The 18,866-nt window shown below is 47.9% G+C and overlaps 1 protein-coding gene across 1 annotated transcript in view; it reads right to left on the bottom strand.

The window, feature by feature from the left end:
• Positions 1–18,866, bottom strand: part of BAIAP3 (BAI1 associated protein 3) — a 277,420-nt gene that overhangs the window by 110,230 nt on the left and 148,324 nt on the right. Inside the window, exon 8 of the mRNA XM_073555195.1 lies at positions 8,603–8,816. Coding sequence (XP_073411296.1) covers positions 8,603–8,816 — 214 coding nt within the window. The remainder of the gene's footprint in view (positions 1–8,602; positions 8,817–18,866) is intronic.

The following is an 18,866-nucleotide window of genomic DNA, read 5'->3' as shown; positions in this document are numbered from 1 at the left end:
TAAGTTTCTTTCTCGCCCTATCTCTTTTGGAGGGTTGGGGGTTCCAGACCTTCTTTTATATTATAAGGCTATTCATCTCAGTAGATGGTTAAAGGTGGTGTCCTGTGCTGAAAGGGAGGAGGGGGATAGTGTTGACTGGGCTTTATTGGGCCCGAGAGGTTTGCCGTATCTCTGGACTAGGGCTAAACCGCCGGCCTCTCTTAGGTTGGATGACGTAACTGCAACTACGTTGCGTATTAAAAGATTGGTAATGGGAGAGTTCCCGGAAGATACTTTCCCCTCCACATTGACACCGATTGGCTCAATTCCCTATTTGTTAGAGTTAGACTTTCAAGATCCATACAATTTATGGTCCAACCTCCCTAGAGAAACGTTAAATAGTTTTTACGGTAATAACACCTTGCGGGAGGGGTCTTGGCCACAGGGGGCATCGACCCAACCAACAAATTTTCTCCAGAAACAACACATCAAACGCATACTTTTACAGTTTGGACGGAGATTCCCGTCTAAATCTAATTGGTCCTGGTTAGATATTATGATTAAACTTCCATCCCCACGGCTGAAAATTATATCCCGCATTTACTCACATCTCATCTCTCCGAATGTACATTCTAAACCCTCATTTATACACTCGTGGGAAATTGAACTTAATATCACGTTTACAGAGGATCAAATATCTAAAATGCTGTCAAATGCTCGGGGTTTTTCCAGATGTGTACTTTTGCAGGAGAATTCTTATAAAATATTAACTAGGTGGCATTTAACTCCAGCTAAGTTGTTCCAGTTAGGCCTCGTGGATAATGATGATTGTTGGCGATGCCTCAATCCTAGAGGACATCATACGCATATATTCTGGGAATGTCCTAGATTGCGAGTTTTTTGGGAGGGAGTTGAGCTAGTTCTCAAAAAATTAGGATTAATAAAGGTTGATCTTAGAGCCACGGAAGCTCTCCTTTCATGCCCGTCAAAAGATTTTTTACCAAAAAAACATGGGCTTCTTCCACTGATGTTGAGTGCGGCGAGACAGTTGATAGCTACCGATTGGAAGGATGTAGCTCCTCCCACGTTGGGAGAATGGTATGCGAAAATAAATCAGATTTATCGTTTAGAGGAGCTGTCTAGCTGGGAAATTTATAATCATAGAGCTTTCGTGTCGACTTGGGCCCCTTGGAATAGGTACTTAGAAGACAACCCTCTTTAGGAACATTTTAGAGTTTTTTGTTTTGTTAAGTTCTACTGAATTAGGTGGCTTCTGTTTTGGGGCTCCTAGCCTCACTACCCCATATTAGATAGCCCAATTGTAATACTTGGAGATGCGTTATTTTCTGAAGTGCACCCATTCAATGATTGTGCTCATGTTGTCAACCACATGTTGTTATTGTTAAAGTTGTTGATATTGTATATGAATATGTACCCTTTTCCCCTTCCCTTTCTTTTTTCCTTTCCTCCCCTACCTATTTTTTCCTTATTTTCTCCTCCCTTCTCGCCCTAAACCAGACACTATTTAATATGTCGCCAACTGTACCTGAGAATTGGTGTTGTGTTTAATGGTGATGTTCAAAAACTTCAAAAATTTTAAAATAAAGAATTTACAAAAAAAAAAATTAAGAAAAAACGGCAAATTGGACATAATTTCACACAAAACCCCAAAAATTGGTCGGACAAAATTGTTGGCACCCTCAACTTTATATTTTGTTTTACACCCTTTGGAATAAATAACTGCAATCAATCGCATCCTAGATATATCAACAAGCTTCTTACACCTCTCAACTGTAATTTTGGAGAACTCTTCTTGTGCAAACCACTCCAGTTCTCTCATATTTGAAGGCGCCTTCTCTGAAGAACAATTTTAAGATCTCTCCATAGGTGTTCTATGAGATTTAGATTTGGACTCGTTGCTGGCCACTTCAGATCTCTCCAACGCTTTATTTCCATCCATTTCTGGGCGCTTCTTGAAGTATATTTGGGGTCATTGTCTTGCTGGAACTCCAGGACCTAGGATGAAAACCCAGCATTATGGGCACTACATTGCGACCCACAACCCTTTGGTAATTTTGAGATTTCATGATGCCTTTCACACAGTCAAGGCACCAAGTGCCAGAGGCAGCAAAACAACCACAAAATATCTGTGAACCTCCACCATATTTGACTGTAGGTACTGTGTTCCTTTTTTATTTTTATAGGCCTCATAACCTTTTTTGATAACCAGTAGAATGATATGCTTTACCAAAAAGCTCTATCTTGGTCTCATCTGTCCACAAAATGCTTTCCCAGAAAGATTTTGGCTCTACTCACTTACATTTTGGCAAACTGCAGTCTAGCTTTTTTTAGGTCTCTGTGTCAACAGTTGGGTCCTGCTTGGTCTCGTGCCATAGCGTTTCATTTCATGCAGATGTCGATGGATAATTCACATTGGCACTGATGCACCCTGACCCTGCAGGACAACTTGAACTTCTTTGGAACTTGACTGGAGCTGCTTATCCACCATCCGGACTATCCTGCATTGCAACCCCTCATGAATTTTTCTCTGCTGTCCAGGAACACGGAGATTAGCTACAGTGCCATGGGTTGTAACCTTCTTGATTATGTTGCGCAACATGGACAAAGGAACATCAAGATTTCTGGAAATGGACTTGTAACCTTGAGATTGTTGATATTTTTCAACAATTTTAGTTCTCAAGTCTTCAGACAGTTCTCTTATCCTCTTTATGTTCTCAATGCTTAGTGTGGCACACACAATGCAAAGATTGAGTCAACTTCTCCCTTTTCTATCTGGATTCAGGTGTGATTTTCATATAGCCCACACCTGTTACTTGCTGCAGGCGAGTTTGAACGAGCATCACATGCTTGAAATAAGCCGGATTACTTACCGGTAATGCTCTTTTAATGAGTCCACGACAGCACCCACTGGAGGTATCGGATCCGCCCCATTGGAACAGGAAACCCTACAGAAAGATAAAAGGGGGCGGTCCGCCTTTCCTCCTCAGTTTTGTATTTCAGAGTACCAGGAGGACCGCAAAGAGTTAGGCAATATTCTTGCATTTCTAGATTTTATTTCTTCATATTAGGAGATACACTTTAATATGTGGTGTATTTATCGCTATTATCTTTATAGGGAGGGAAGTGAGCGGGTGCTGTCGTGGACTCATTAAAAGAGCATTACCGGTAAGTAATCTGGCTTTTTACCCTTCACCACGACAGCACCCACTGGAGAGATTCCAGAGACCATCACCTGGGTGGGACCACCGTGCCAAGGACAGTCCTGCCAAAGCTTAGGTCAGAAGTTGATGAAAGGTCAAGTCTATAGTGATTATAGAAGGTAGAAGGGGATGACCAAACTGCCGCCTTACATATGGGTTCGATTGGAACGTCTCCCCTCTCAGCCCAGGAGGATGCCATTGCTCTGGTAGTATGCGTTCTAATGTTCTCCGGAGGGTCTTCACTTCTCGCGGAGTAGGCTAAACGAATGGCATCCCTGATCCACCGGGATAAGGTTTTCTTCGTAATTCCATACCCTTTTTTACAGCCCTGAAAAGATATGAACAGAGCCCTGCACTGCCTCCAGCTTCTGGACCTCTCAATGTATTTTAGGACAGTTCTTCTAACATCCAAGGTGTGGAATTTCTGCTCCTCAGGAGTGGAGGGATCTCTAAAGAAGGTCGGGAGGAGTATCCCTTGAGATCTATGGAATTTTGTTGACACCTTAGGAAGGTATGAGGGATCTGGCTTTAATATTAACCTATCCTGGTATATCTGAAAAAAGGGTGGGTCTATGGATAGAGCTTGGATGTCGCTCACTCTCCTAGCTGACGTTAGTGCTACTAAGAGGGCCGTCGTGAGTGACAAATATTTTAGAGATATTGTGTCTATTGGTTAGAAGGGAGCTTCCGTTAAGGTGTCTAAGACCAAATTTAGGTCCCATGGAGGGATTGTAGGTATGTGAACCGGAGTCATTCGTATGCTGTAATAAATCGTGATACCCACTTATTCCCTGCTATATTGTGGCCATACAGTGCCCCTAATGCGGACATTTGGACTTTTAGCGTGTTTACTGTCAGACCTAAATCTTTCCCTTTTTGTTGAAATTCCAGGATAGGAACTATCGGGATTTCTGTGGTATGAGGGGTTGTATGGAACTGCAGAATTTTTTTCCATATTTTTGTATAAATCTGAGTAGTGGACTGCTTCCTGCTTTGTAGGTGCGTAGTAATTAGTGTTTCGGAAAACCCTCTTGATCTCAGTAGCTGCCTTTCAAATTCCACGCCAAGTTTAAGCTGTCCACTTGGGGGTGGAAAAAAGGGCCTTGGGAGAGTAGGTTGGGAATCGAAGGGAGAACCCAAGGATCTGACACCGACATGGTTCGTAGCCATGAGAACCACGGTCTCTTGGGCCAGAATGGTGCTATCAAAATTACCCTCGCCTTGTCCTCTCTGATCTTCTGAATGACCTGTGGCAGAAGGATTATCGGAGGAAAGGCATATGCCAGGTTGAATTTCCATGAAGCCTGGAGGGCGTCCAGTATGTCTGGATGATCTGACGGGGACAGGGAGGCAAATATTTCTATTTGTCTGTTCTCTTTCATGGCAAAGAGGTCCACCTGAGGTTGTCCCCATAGAGCTGCTATGTCCTTGAAAATTTGGTGATTGAGGCGCCACTCCCCTTGCTGAAGTGTGTGTCGGCTTAAGAAGTCTGCCTCTTGGTTGTTCCTTCCCTTGATATGGAGGGCAGAGAGGGACAACAAACAATTTTAGGCTGAGCTTAAGATTTTTGCCGCAGAAGACTTCAGAGTCTTTGATCAAGTACCTCCCTGTCTGTTTAAATAGGCCACTGTAATGGTGTTGTCTGATAGGATCCTGACGTACTTCTGCTGGAGCTGTGGAAGAAAATGATGTAGAGCATAATATACTGCCATCAGTTCCTTTAAATTAGATGAGTAGCCCAGTTCAACCCTATTCCACCTTCCTTGACAGAAGTTATTCTCCATATGGGCTCCCCAGCCGTGGGGGCTAGTGTGTCGCCCCTGAGGCTCGGTCGCCACAGAGGTACTGCACCTTCTCCTAAGGTGTAGTGCCCCACTGTCCAGGTAAGGTGGGAAATCCTTTCCACGCTCCAACACTCGCACCCCACACAACAGGGTAGTTCTGCACAACCACATTGCGGCTCAGTGCTTAGACAGTAGCAGAGCACCTTTGATGGCTCCTTGCTTGGAACACTGGACGTGCTGGGAGGTGGGTGGAGTTGAGATACATAAAAGAGTGGGAAAGTGTAGGATGACAGGTCAGTCTGACAGAAGGTCAGTCGGGTAGGAAGTCGCTCAGACAGGAGTGAGGATCCCTGGAAGAAGGGATGGAGGAAGGAGTGCTGCAGCTGCCTCAGTGATCTGAGCCATCTGGCACGGGAAAGGAATAGGAGAAAGACGTAGAACTGAAACCTAAGCTTCCATAAGAGAGAGAAAGACAAGTACGGAACGAAGGAGTAAGGAGAACAGAGAGGACGTGGGTTAGAAGAGGAACCCTGCCTATATGTTCTCAGCGCAAGGCCGGGGCCCGGTCCCCGAGGTTGTATGGACACTCATGGTTCTGCAGCAGACACCGGTGGAGTAGTAGGCTGTAAATGCACTACTCCCATCTAAGACTTGGGGCACAACATCAACTGGATAGAGAGCCGGGACTCAGGAGAAGGGAGTCCCCGAAGCAGGCTACAGCTATCTGCCGTACAAGTAGAGTTCTTGGGAACATCAGTCAGGAGGAACTCCAGTGTAACTCAGTACTAGGAGATCTTCACACTTTAAGGCGCTATAGAGGAGTCGTTCAGAAAGGTACATGTTGGCGGAGTGTTGGAGGGGAGTGTTCCATCTTGCCTGGAGGTTGACTGAGTCTCTGACCCGGAGGATACGGCCCAGAGGCAGGCACCCTAGTGTACCGCAGACTGTGAGTAAAGCTTTGGAACTACAAGCCCCGCTGTCCTCCATTAATTCTTGCGCCAACCTGCTCAGCACCGCTACATCTGAGTACCATCATTTACACCGCCTGCGCCTCTCCTCAACCATTGCAACTACACGGCCATGGGGCTACAGCTTCACCTGTGGGGAGCTACACCATCTATGCTGCAACACACCACCAGCCCCAGAGGATCCGCATGCAGCGTCGGCCTAACATCTCACTTGCCGAACACCACAGGTGGCGTCACGAACTATTCCACCATTAACATATCGCCAATACTTGGGCGCCCAGGGCCACGGACCGGGTCACCGCTGCTGTGACACATCCCGCTGACACCGACCCGGTACCCCACCGAGTACCCCACAGCCCTGGGAGGGCGACCCACTAGCGTCGGTGGTTAAGATATGGGATGGTGATATTACCCATGGGACTGCCGTGGACAGATGATTACTATCTAGCCACCATTCTAGAGAAGCCAAGATTTCCTGGGATAGGGTTATCTTGTTCTCGAAGGTGACCGTTATGTCGCCCTCCTGGAGGATTTGATATTGCAGTGTGCGGACGTGATATTGGGCCCACTGAACTGCCGGGGCGCAAGAAGTGAGCGACCCCAATAGGGACATTGCCTCTCTCAGAGACATTCGTGGTCTATCCATTGCTGCCTCAACTTTATCTTTTATAAGCGCAATTTTTACCTGAGGGAGCAGACATCACTGGGTTGTAGAGTCTAATTGGAACCCTAAGAACATCTGAAGGGAGTGTGGAACAAGTCTGGACTTCTGGAAGTTGATGATCCAGCCTAGATCCTGCAAAGATGAGACTGTATCAGCCACCTGTTTAGTACATTGGGTGATCGAGTTCCCGATAACTAAGAAGTCATCAAGGTAAGGCACGATTAGGGTGTCCTTCTGATGAAGATAGGCCATCACCTCTAACATCACTTTGGTGAAGATTCTCGGTGCTGTAGAGAGACCGAAGGGCATGGCCGTATACTGAAAGTGATGGATCTTGCCTTCGAATACCACTGCGACCCTTAGGTACCTTTGGTATCCATTATGAATAGGAAGATGGTAGTAAGCATCCTTTAAGTCAATTCCCGCCATTACCCAGTTTGGAAAAAGAAGTTTAATGGTGGATCTGATTGATTCCATTTTAAACTTATAATTTTTTATGAACATATTAAGCTTCCTCAAGTTTATGATTGTCCTAAACCATCTGGTTTGGAAACTAAAAATAAAGGAGAGTAGAAACCTCTACCTTCTTGTCCTGCTGGGACTTTCACTAAAACCCCCTTGGATAGTAATCTCCGAATTTCTATTTCGAGGGCCTTTTGTTGTACTACTGAGTTAAGGCGGGTTACGATAAAACAATCGTGAGGAATTTGAAGGAATTCTAATTTTATTCCTTCTTTAATTATATTTAGAATCCATGAACTTGAAGTCATTTGTTCCCACTTTGAAAAAAAAAATTTCAGTCTACCCCCTACTGGTGGGACTGTTTGTTCAGTATTTATTTTCCTTTCGGAATGTTGAACCTCTAAACATGCTACCCTTTTGCTTCTCATCCTTTGTGGGCCATCTAGCTGATCTTTCCGCTTGTCTCCTTTTCCCAAACGGTCGCCTTTTAAAGGTTCACCTGTAGAAAGGGATAGAAGAATCAGGGAAAGCCTTCTTCCTTTCTTTCGCTTTGGCGAGTATGTCATCTAGAGCTTTCCGAAAGAGAAACTCACCCTCACACGGGATTGCGCAAATCTTGGATTTTGATTGCGCTTCCCCCTTCCAGCTCTTCATCCATAGCGGGGCTTGGAGCATCTGCGCCGGCCGGCTCCCACGCCGCCGCTCTGTCTGCGGCCCGCGCCTCTCACTGCTGCCGCCATCGCTGCTTGGATTCTTCTCCCTCTCTTCTTTTTTTCTTTGAGCCACTGACGCACTTACCCCAGCGGCGGCCTTGAGAGTTCGGCGTCCACCCGGCGTGCTCCCAGGTGAGACCGGGCGGCCCTTCCCAGACCCGGTCATCACCATATCCGTCAGACGAGGGGGGAGCCGTCTAACCTCCCCTGACGCTGCCTTTGGACCACAGCCCCTGCCGTTCTCACGGATACTGCACAGGCGGTGTGCACAGGCCCAGGTATGTCTTCCTGTAGGATAATCATGGAGTTACCTGGGAACAGGAAACCAAAACTGAGGAGGAAAGGCGGACCACACCCTTTTATCTTTCTGTAGGGTTTCCTGTTCCAGTGGGGCGGATCCGATACCTCCAGTGGGTGCTGTCGTGGCGAATTGTAAAAAAGTTGTTTACCCACAATTTTGGAAAGGTTCCAACAATTTTGTCCGGATCATTTTGGGGGTTGTGTGTGAAAATATATCCAATGTGCCTTTTTTCTTATTTTTTTGCTGTTTTTCCAATTCACAAAGGAAATAAACAGGCGAATAACAAAACAGGTGTAATTGGAATAATTTTCTGGAACAATTTCAAAGGTGTCAACATTTTCGGCCATGACTATCTATAAATCTATGGAGTGCAGGGAAAAAGCTACAGAGACAGAGAGATATTAAGTATTTGACTTATAGCCCGCTTACATAATTTAGGATCAGACCCTCGTCGGTGTAAGCTAATAAGACATGGCAGATATTTTAGGCGCTCGGTGTCATGCCACTTACAAAAGGAAGTTTTCATTCCAAATGGGATTTAAGGTATTGCTCTTCACCTCCGTGACCTGGATATACTTGGCAGGCAGAACTTCCCTTATACTTGAGCGTTTCTCCATTTTGTCTTTCTTCTTTCGGAAGCTAAATTTTCTCTCTTTCTTTTCTTCGGTTTCTTTTGAGCTTTGCACAATCATAATTCCCAGCATGCAATATGGGTCGCTGAAACCTATTCCAATTATAAAGAGGCATGTAACCGAGCCTTGAACAGGACGGATTTTGCATCTAATGAGAATTTTACATTTTACAGAAATTGATGACCTTTAAATAAAGAAAAAAAATAATAAGAAAAATACTTTGAAAATGTAAGTTTTCTACGATACGTGAACATACAAGGCTGGTAACATTCATCACATACCCAGTAATTGGGCTTTTTAACAGCTCATGTAGGTAAATGCCGTTTATTAGCTTCCATTAACCTGTACTCACCGCCAGACCTGTATTTTCCTCTGTTGTACAGAACTTCTATATATGATTTACAGCTGTATTAAATTCAACGCTCCGTGTGGATTTTGCTTTTTTATTAACGCTTCCAGAGCCAAAATGCTATAGCCATAAACGAGTCTAAAAATTGATTAATGTGAAATAATGCTTTAAAGTACTGTCCATTTTTTTTAAATCTATGGTGAATCAATAGAATAAGCTATAATTTTAAGTTGTTGGGGGTTAATAATCTGTTAACTAACGCAGAAAAAAATGACAAACTGCAATAAAAATGCATATAAAAAAGGCTCACTAAAACACAAAACTAAAAAACACATGTAGACTAATTTAGTTTATTGGTGCAGAAATGCTGCAGAAAATACACAGCATCAATTTAGCCTGGCATGGCTGTTGCTCACTACACAGACCCTCTGCAACTGACACTGTATGGAGTGAAACCAGCCCTTTAAAAAAGCCCCCCTCCCATCAAAGTTTTCATTCTCTTAATATATTGCAATCAACATATTATACAGCACTGTGTACTTACAATTGCTCATTTTGCCTTTCTACTCAGGTAATTCTTCTCTTTTCCATTAGATCTATGACATCACATGAATAAAAACTGACGAGCTGAATCCTTCTAAGCTCTATGTAGAAACAGGAGGTCAATTTTCCCTGCGTGAGTCATCACTACAAAAGTCCCTGGCAAGGGGAGGAGGGTAAAGCTGGGTCAGGAGGTGAAGAGGTGGATGACTCATTCAATGACAAGAGACTCCCTGTTTCCACATAGAGCAGAATTAGCTGGGTAGAAAGGGAAAATGAGCAATGGTAAGTACACAGTGCTGTATAATATGATGACTGCAAAATATTAAGAAGATAAAAACTTTGATGGGAGGAGGAGGGCTTCCTTAACCCCGGTCAGTCTTTGTCCAGCCTCCCCCGATATCCTGGACAACAGATGTTAATCCTAAACTGCTGTGACATCACTCAGGACCACTCTTTGGCACACAGCACATGACTCCGCACCATTCTCCAGTACACGACTCCACACCTCTCCAACACACAACTCCGCCCCACTCTCCAGCACACAACACATAACTCTGCACCACTCTCCAGCACACAGCACATGACTCTGCACCCCTCTCCAGCACACAGCACATGACTCTGCACCCCTCTCCAGCACACAGCACATGACTCTGCACCCCTCTCCAGCACACAGCACATGACTCTGCACCACTCTCCAGCACACAGCACATGACTCTGCACCCCTCTCCAGCACACAGCACATGACTCTGCATCACTCTCCAGCACACAGAACATGACTCAGCACCCCTCTCCAGCACACAGCACATGACTCCGCACCACTCTCCAGCACACAGCACATGACTCTGCACCCCTCTCCAGCACACAGCACATGACTCTGCATCACTCTCCAGCACACAGAACATGACTCAGCACCCCTCTCCAGCACAGAGCACATGACTCCGCACCACTCTCCAGCACATGACTCCACACCTCTCTCCAGCACACAGCACATGACTCTGCACCACTCTCCAGCACACAGCACATGACTCTGCACCCCTCTCCAGCACACAGCACATGACTCTGCACCCCTCTCCAGCACACAGCACATGACTGCACCCCTCTCCAGCACACAGCACATGACTCTGCACCCCTCTCCAGCACACAGAACATGACTCTGCACCACTCTCCAGCACACAGCACATGACTCTGCACCCCTCTCCAGCACACAGAACATGACTCTGCACCACTCTCCAGCACACAGCACATGACTCTGCACCACTCTCCAGCACACAGCACATGACTCTGCACCCCTCTCCAGCACACAGCACATGACTCTGCATCCCTCTCCAGCACACAGCACATGACTCTGCACCATTCTCCAGCACACAGCACATGACTCTGCACCACTCTCCAGCACACAGCACATGACTCTGCACCCCTCTCCAGCACACAGAACATGACTCTGCACCCCTCTCCAGCACACAGCACATGACTCTGCACCCCTCTCTAGTACATGACTCCACACCTCTCTCCAGCACACAACACATGACGCTGCACCTCTCTCCAGCACACAGCACATGACTCTGCACCACTCTCCAGCACACAGCACATGACTATGCACCACTCTCCAGCACACAGAACATGACTCTGCACCCCTCTCCAGCACACAGCACATGACTCTGCACCCCTCTCCAGCACACAGAACATGACTCTGCACCCCTCTCCAGCACACAGCACATGACTCTGCACCCCTCTCTAGTACATGACTCTACACCTCTCTCCAGCACACAACACATGACGCTGCACCTCTCTCCAGCACACAGCACATGACTCTGCACCACTCTCCGGCACACAGCACGACTTTGCACCCCTCTCCGGCACACAGCACATGACTCTGCACCATTCTCCGGCACACAGCACATGACTCTGCACCACTCTCCAGCACACAGCACATGACTCTGCACCACTCTCCAGCACACAGCACATGACTCTGCACCACTCTCCGGCACACAGAACGACTTTGCACCCCTCTCCGGCAGACAGCACATGACTCTGCACAATTCTCCGGCACACAGCACATGATTCTGCACCACTCTCCGGCACACAGCACATGACTCTGCACCACTCTCCGGCACACAGCACATGACTCTGCACCCCTCTCCAGCACACAGCACATGACTCTGCATCCCTCTCCAGCACACAGCACATGACTCTGCACCACTCTCCAGCACACAGCACATGACTCTGCACCACTCTTCAGCACACAGCACATGACTCTGCACCCCTCTCCAGCACACAGCACATGACTCTGCACCCCTCTCCAGCACACAGCACGACTCTGCATCACTCTCCAGCACACAGAACATGACTCAGCACCACTCTCCAGCACACAGCACATGACTCTGCACCCCTCTCCAGCACACAGCACATGACTGCACCATTCTCCAGCACACAGCACATGACTCTGCACCACTCTCCAGCACACAGCACATGACTCTGCACCACTCTCCAGCACACAGCACATGACTCTGCACCACTCTCCAGCACACAGCACATGACTCTGCACCACTCTCAGGCACACAGCACATGACTCTGCACCACTCTCAGGCACACAGCACATGACTCTGCACCACTCTCCGGCACACAGCACATGACTCTGCACCACTCTCCAACACACAGAACATGACTCTGCACCACTCTCCAGCACACAGCACATGACTCTGCACCTCTCTCCAGCACACAGCACATGACTCTGCACCACTCTCCGGCACACAGCACGACTTTGCACCCCTCTCCAGCACACAGCACATGACTCTGCACCATTCTCCAGCACACAGCACATGACTCTGCACCACTCTCCAGCACACAGCACATGACTCTGCACCACTCTCCAGCACACAGCACATGACTCTGCACCACTCTCCGGCACACAGCACATGACTCAGCACCACTCTCCAGCACACAGCACATGACTCAGCACCACTCTCCAACACAAAGAACATAACTCAGCACCACTCTCCAGCACACAGCACATGACTCTGCACCACTCTCCAGCACACAGCACATGACTCAGCACCACTCTCCAACACACAGAACATGACTCTGCACCACTCTCCAGCACACAGCACATGACTCTGCACCACTCTCCAGCACACAGCACATGACTCTGCACCCCTCTCCAGCACACAGCACATGACTCTGCACCCTTCTCCAGCACACAGCACATGACTCTGCACCCCTCTCCAGAACCCACAAAATTGCTTTGTTGGAAATGAACAGACAATCAAAACATAGATAAGTGCACTGAACATAAGTCAATGTGAGGTTTGGACACAAACTAGTCTCACAGGTCTTCTTCCTCTGGCAGCGCTGTGACCTGGCAATAAAATACAATTGCATATAGAAACATTGCAAAATCATAGGGGCAACATGCCAAACATAATAACAACGACCTAACTGGAAAAAGGTTGCTTAGAGTCCAGCGTCACCCTCTTACAAGTTCACAGCTGGATCCTCTTTGTGCTGTGGGTAGAGTCTAGGCAGTTGTATTAAGCTCCTGATAGCATTAGGCCTACGGCGGGCTTCACACTATATTCTGCGCTTTCCTGCTCTGCAAATGATATAAACAGATTGAAAAACTGATGACAAATGGGCACAGATCAGTTCTTCAATATAATGCCCCGCGGCCTCAATGATAATGATAGGACGTATTCCTTCTAGGTTTCCCTTGGGAACATTTTACTTCTTCCTTCTCTTGAAATCCATCTCTTATTTCAGCAAGTAAAATACAGACGAGAGACAGCCACGTACGTTAAATCATGAAGCTACTGCCAGGATGGACGGGAAAAAGATCCAGAAATTGAAGAAACAATCCATAAATTTAACAGAACTACTGTGAACGGAAGGGTCTGTGCACACGTTGTGGTTTTTTTGTCTGCGCAATTTTATCACAAAACCTGAAGGATTTCCTAGTACCAGCAAAGCGATCGAGAACCCTGAAGTCTGATTATTTTTTATTTCCGGATTTGCAGCAGATTAATTCTTTCAGCGTGTTTGCTGCAGTTTTCACTCATACTAAGTGGGAAAAAAATCTGCTACAGAAACACATGTAAAGAAAAAACGCTGCAAAAATGCAACAAAAATGTGGGTTTTATGAGGCGTTTTTATTGCCAACCCATCAGAATTTTCAGTTGAATTTTCGGTTTCAAATCCTGAACGTGTGCACATAGCCAAAGGCAGAGTTCCCGCGGTGAGTATTTGTAGCGTTTTTGAAGATGCAGATTTTCAGCACCAATCACGTTTTTATCAGCTGCGGTTTTCGTCTATTTTTGGAATGTGACATCTTAAATGAAACTGCTTTGTTTTGGAAACTTCCTGTTTGATGCCGTACTTGGCTGCACAGGATGTCGGAGGTCCTGCCACAGCAGCACAGAGGATGTCAGAGACCTTCCCACAGCAGCACAGAGGATGTCAGAGACCCTCCCACAGCAGCACAGAGGATGTCAGAGACCCTCCCACAGCAGCACAGAGGATGTCAGAGACCCTCCCACAACAGCACAGAGGATGTCGGAGGCCCTGCCACAGCAGCACAGAGGATGTCGGAGGCCCTGCCACAGCAGCACAGAGGATGTCAGAGACCCTCCCACAGCAGCACAGAGGATGTCAGAGACCCTCCCACAGCAGCACAGAGGATGTCAGAGACCCTCCCACAGCAGCACAGAGGATGTCAGAGACCCTCCCACAGCAGCACAGAGGATGTCAGAGACCCTCCCACAGCAGCACAGAGGATTTCGGAGGGGAGGCCCTGCCACAGCAGCACAGAGGATGTCAGAGACCCTCCCACAACAGCACAGAGGATATCGGAGGCCCTGCCACAGCAGCAGAGAGGATGTTGGAGGCCCTGCCACAGCAGCAGAGAGGATGTCAGACGCCCTGCCACAGCAGCACAGAGGATGTCAGAGACCCTCCCACAGCAGCACAGAGGATGTCAGAGACCCTCCCACAGCAGCACAGAGGATGTCGGAGGGGAGGCCCTGCCACAGCAGCACAGAGGATGTCAGAGACCCTCCCACAACAGCACAGAGGATATCAGAGGCCCTGCCACAGCAGCAGAGAGGATGTTGGAGGCCCTGCCACAGCAGCAGAGAGGATGTCAGAGGCCCTGCCACAGCAGCACAGAGGATGTCAGAGACCCTCCCTCAGCAGCACAGAGGATGTCAGAGACCCTCCCACAACAGCACAGAGGATGTCGGAGGGGAGGCCCTGCCACAGCAGCACAGAGGATGTTGGAGGGGAGGCCCTGCCACAGCAGCACAGAGGATGTCAGAGACCCTCCCACAACAGCACAGAGGATATCGGAGGCCCTGCCACAGCAGCACAGAGGATGTTAGAGGCCCTGCCACAGCAGCAGAGAGGATGTCAGAGGTCCTGCCACAGCAGCACAGAGGATGTCAGAGACCCTCCCACAGGAGCACAGAGGATGTCGGAGGCCCTCCCACAACAGCACAGAGGATGTCGGAGGCCCTCCCACAGCAGCACAGAGGATGTCGGAGGCCCTCCCACAGCAGCACAGAGGATGTCGGAGGTCCTCCCACAGCAGCACAGAGGATGTCGGAGGCCCTGCCACAGCAGCAAAGAGGATGTCGGAGGCCCTGCCACAGCAGCACAGAGGATGTCAGAGATCCTCCCACAGCAGCACAGAGGATGTCGGAGGCCCTCCCACAGCAGCACAGAGGATGTCAGAGGCCCTGCCACAGCAACACAGAGGATGTCGGAGGCCCTGCCACAGCAGCACAGAGGATGTCGGAGGCCCTGCCACAGCAGCACAGAAGATGTCAGAGACCCTCCCACAGCAGCACAGAGGATGTCGGAGGCCCTCCCACAGCAGCACAGAGGATGTCGGAGGCCCTGCCACAGCAGCACAGAGGATGTCAGAGACCCTCCTACAGCAGCACAGAGGATGTCAGAGACTCTCCTACAACAGCACAGAGGATGTCGGAGGCCCTCCCACAGCAGCACAGAGGATGTCGGAGGCCCTGCCACAGCAGCACAGAGGATGTCAGAGACTCTCCTACAGCAGCACAGAGGATGTCAGAGACTCTCCTACAGCAGCACAGAGGATGTCGGAGGCCCTGCCACAACAGCACAGAGGATGTCAGAGACCCTCCCACAGCAGCACAGAGGATGTCAGAGACTCTCCTACAGCAGCACAGAGGATGTCGGAGGCCCTCATTTGAAGCATATTTGAATCATCTGAGCCCATGCACTGAACTGGCACTCATCCATCCTCAAACTGAGCAGGTCCGAGCGTCCGACCTGCTTGATTCGACTACCGAGCACTCCAGCAGTTTAAGATTCACTAATCACTAAAGGTTGTGCGATAATATAGATTTCTGCTTCACATTTATGGCAATTTCTGTACAAAGCCACTTTTTGGGAAATTGAGACTAACTGCAAAAATGTTTGCGGAAAAAATGATGCTCATTTTTCAGATAGTTTTTCATAGAAGTCTCTGAAGAGTTTTCTTTTGCCCGCTGTTAGATACAAGTAATAGACCAATGTGAATATGTGGGTCACTCACCATTTCATCTGCTCATATTCACTACAAAAGATTTTTTTCTTTTCCATGGGGATAGAGTACCACCTAATAGTAGAACAGATAGTCATGGAGAAATCAGGATTTCCCATCATGGCTTTTGATCTGCATTTCTGAATACAGAGATTGTGCCAAGTTTTTTCTTTTTCCCTCGCCCTTTTTTTTTTCCTTATCGTCACCATGCTTCACTTTCTATAGAGACTTTTCTACAGGAAGAAAAAATTCCAATGAAAATGTAAAAGCACAAAAAATGCCAACAGAATGTATTTAAAAAAAAAAAAAAAAAAAAAGCCAAAAAAAAATGTGTGAGCAGAAAGCTTAAGAATAGAACCCAAAGATGACAGAAAATTCTCCCATTTCAACAATGAACATCCAGTCTATTTCTAGCTTATAGATTCACTGCAGGAATTCTTGCTGCCCCGTCTCCTCCGTGGTCTCCAGAATCTCTCACATCTCAGTCACGCAGAGGTTGTGTCATTTTCTTTTCAGTAAGCATTTTGCTTTTCTTCACATGATACCGTCTTTTGAAAGTTGCCAGAATATCGGTATACTGTATATCTTAATAGGGACCTTACATCCAATGCGCTGTATGGAGGCTTATGGAGTGGCTATACGTCTTTCACGCCATTCATATGGGGGACTCATGACCCTTGTACAGTACTTGTGATTAGTGGGGGTCCCAGAAATCAGTAAGTTATCCCCTACCCAACATACTTTACAACCATGGAACAATCCCTTCAAGAACCTTTAAAAGGGGTCATAAGATATAATACATTGTGCTGGTTAGGCCTCTTTCACACTTCAGTTTTTTACAATCAGTCACAATCCGCCAGGTTTTGAAAAAAATCTCTCTCTCTCTCTCTCTCTCCAGCGTTTCCTTTAAATTTCCTCATTTTCAGGGTATAGAACTATCTGTTATACAGACTAAACTGATACCTTTGGTGAAGAAATCAGCTTTGTTGTTCTTTGATCAGCATTTGAAGTGTTCTGCTGATTAGATTTTGGTGTACAGGGGCTGGACTATGCACTGGGTCTTCTCCTCCATGTCTGCGATTTCCCAGGCCTGTGTTTGGTCTTTGAATGACGGGTTATTTGTTATAAATCTTGCATTGGTGCCATTACTGCCGTGATCAGCACTTGCACAAATTGAGTTTCCGGGTGGTCTACAATAAAATAATGACGTTTTTGCTTTGGGCCTCGCATGCGCAGATTGAGTTCCTGGCTGGTCTACATTAAAACAGTGCCATCATTGCCATATGCGGCACATGCGCAGTCATATCAAAACAAAATTGAGCTGTTAACTCAATCTGCATATGTGGCGCCCCTGAGGCTCAGTTGCCACAGAGGTACTGCACCTTCTCCTAAGGTGTGGTACCCCACCATCCAGGTAAGGTGGGAGCTCGTTTCCACGCTCCAACACTCGCATCCCACACAACAGAGTAGTTTAGCAAAACCACATTGCGGCTCCATGCTCAGAGGGTAGCAGAGCATCTTTGGTGGTTCCCTGCTTGGAACGCTGGACGTGCTGGGAGGCGGGTGGAGTTAGAACATATAAAAGAGCAGGGAGGTTTAGAATTACAGGTCAGTCAGTCTGCGAGGGCAGTCAGACGGGGAGTCTGAGGAGGAGGAGAGCCACTCTGAGAGGAGTGGGGATCCCTGGAAGAAGGGATGGAGGAAGGAGTGCTGCAGCTGCCTCAGTGATCTGAGCCAGCTGGCACAGGAAAGGAAGAAAGGAAGAAGGACATTGAGCTGTAACCTAAGCATCCATAAGAGAGCGAGGATAGTACAGAACGAAGGAGTATAAGAGAACAGAGAGGACGTGGGTTGGAAGGAAGCACCCTGCCTATAGGTTCTAAGCGCAAGGCCGGGGCCCGGTCCCCGAGGTTGTATGGACACTTATGGTTCTGCAGCAGACACCGGTGGAGTAGTTGGCTGTAAATGTACTACTCCCATCTAAGACTTGGGGGCACAACAGCAACACGGATAGAGAGCCGGGACTCGGGAGGAAAGAGTACCCGAAGCAAGCTACAGCTGTCTGCCATACAAGTAGAGTTCTTGGGAACATCTGACAGGAGGAACTCCAGTGTAACTCAGTACTAGGAGATCTTCACACTTAAAGGCGCTATTGAGGAGACGTTCAGAAAGGTACATGTTGGCGGAGTGTTGGAGAGGAGCATCCTATCTTGCCTGGAGGTTGGCTGAGTCTCGGACCCGGAGGACACGGCCCGAAGGCAGGCACCTGTGTGTACTACAGACTATGAGTAAAGCTTTGGAACTACAAGTCCCGGTGTCCTCCATTCATTATTGCGCCAACACACTCAGCACCGCTACATCTGGGTACCAGCTTGTACACTGCCTGCGCCTCTCCTCATCCATTACACCTACACTGCCCTGGGGCTACAGCTCCACCTGTGGGGAGCTTCACCATCTTTGCTGCAACACACCACCAGCCCCAGAGGATCTGCATGCAGCGTCGGCTTAACACCTCACTTGCTGAGCACCACAGGTGGCGTCAAGGAACTATTCATTTAAAACTCCATTACAATCCCCCATTGCTTGGGCGCCCAGGGCCACGGACCGGGTCACCGCTGCTGTGACACATCCCCCTGACACCGGCCCGGGACCGAGTACCCCACAGCCCTGGGAAGGCGACCCACATACACATAGCCCACAGCA

The sequence above is a fragment of the Dendrobates tinctorius genome, unplaced genomic scaffold (genome assembly GCF_039654945.1).
Source record: "Dendrobates tinctorius isolate UK_male_01 unplaced genomic scaffold, ASM3965494v1 ptg000222l, whole genome shotgun sequence".
NCBI lineage: Eukaryota > Metazoa > Chordata > Amphibia > Anura > Dendrobatidae > Dendrobates > Dendrobates tinctorius.
The sequence above is the reverse complement of the archived record's forward strand: the minus strand, read 5'-3'. Positions and strand labels throughout refer to the sequence as shown.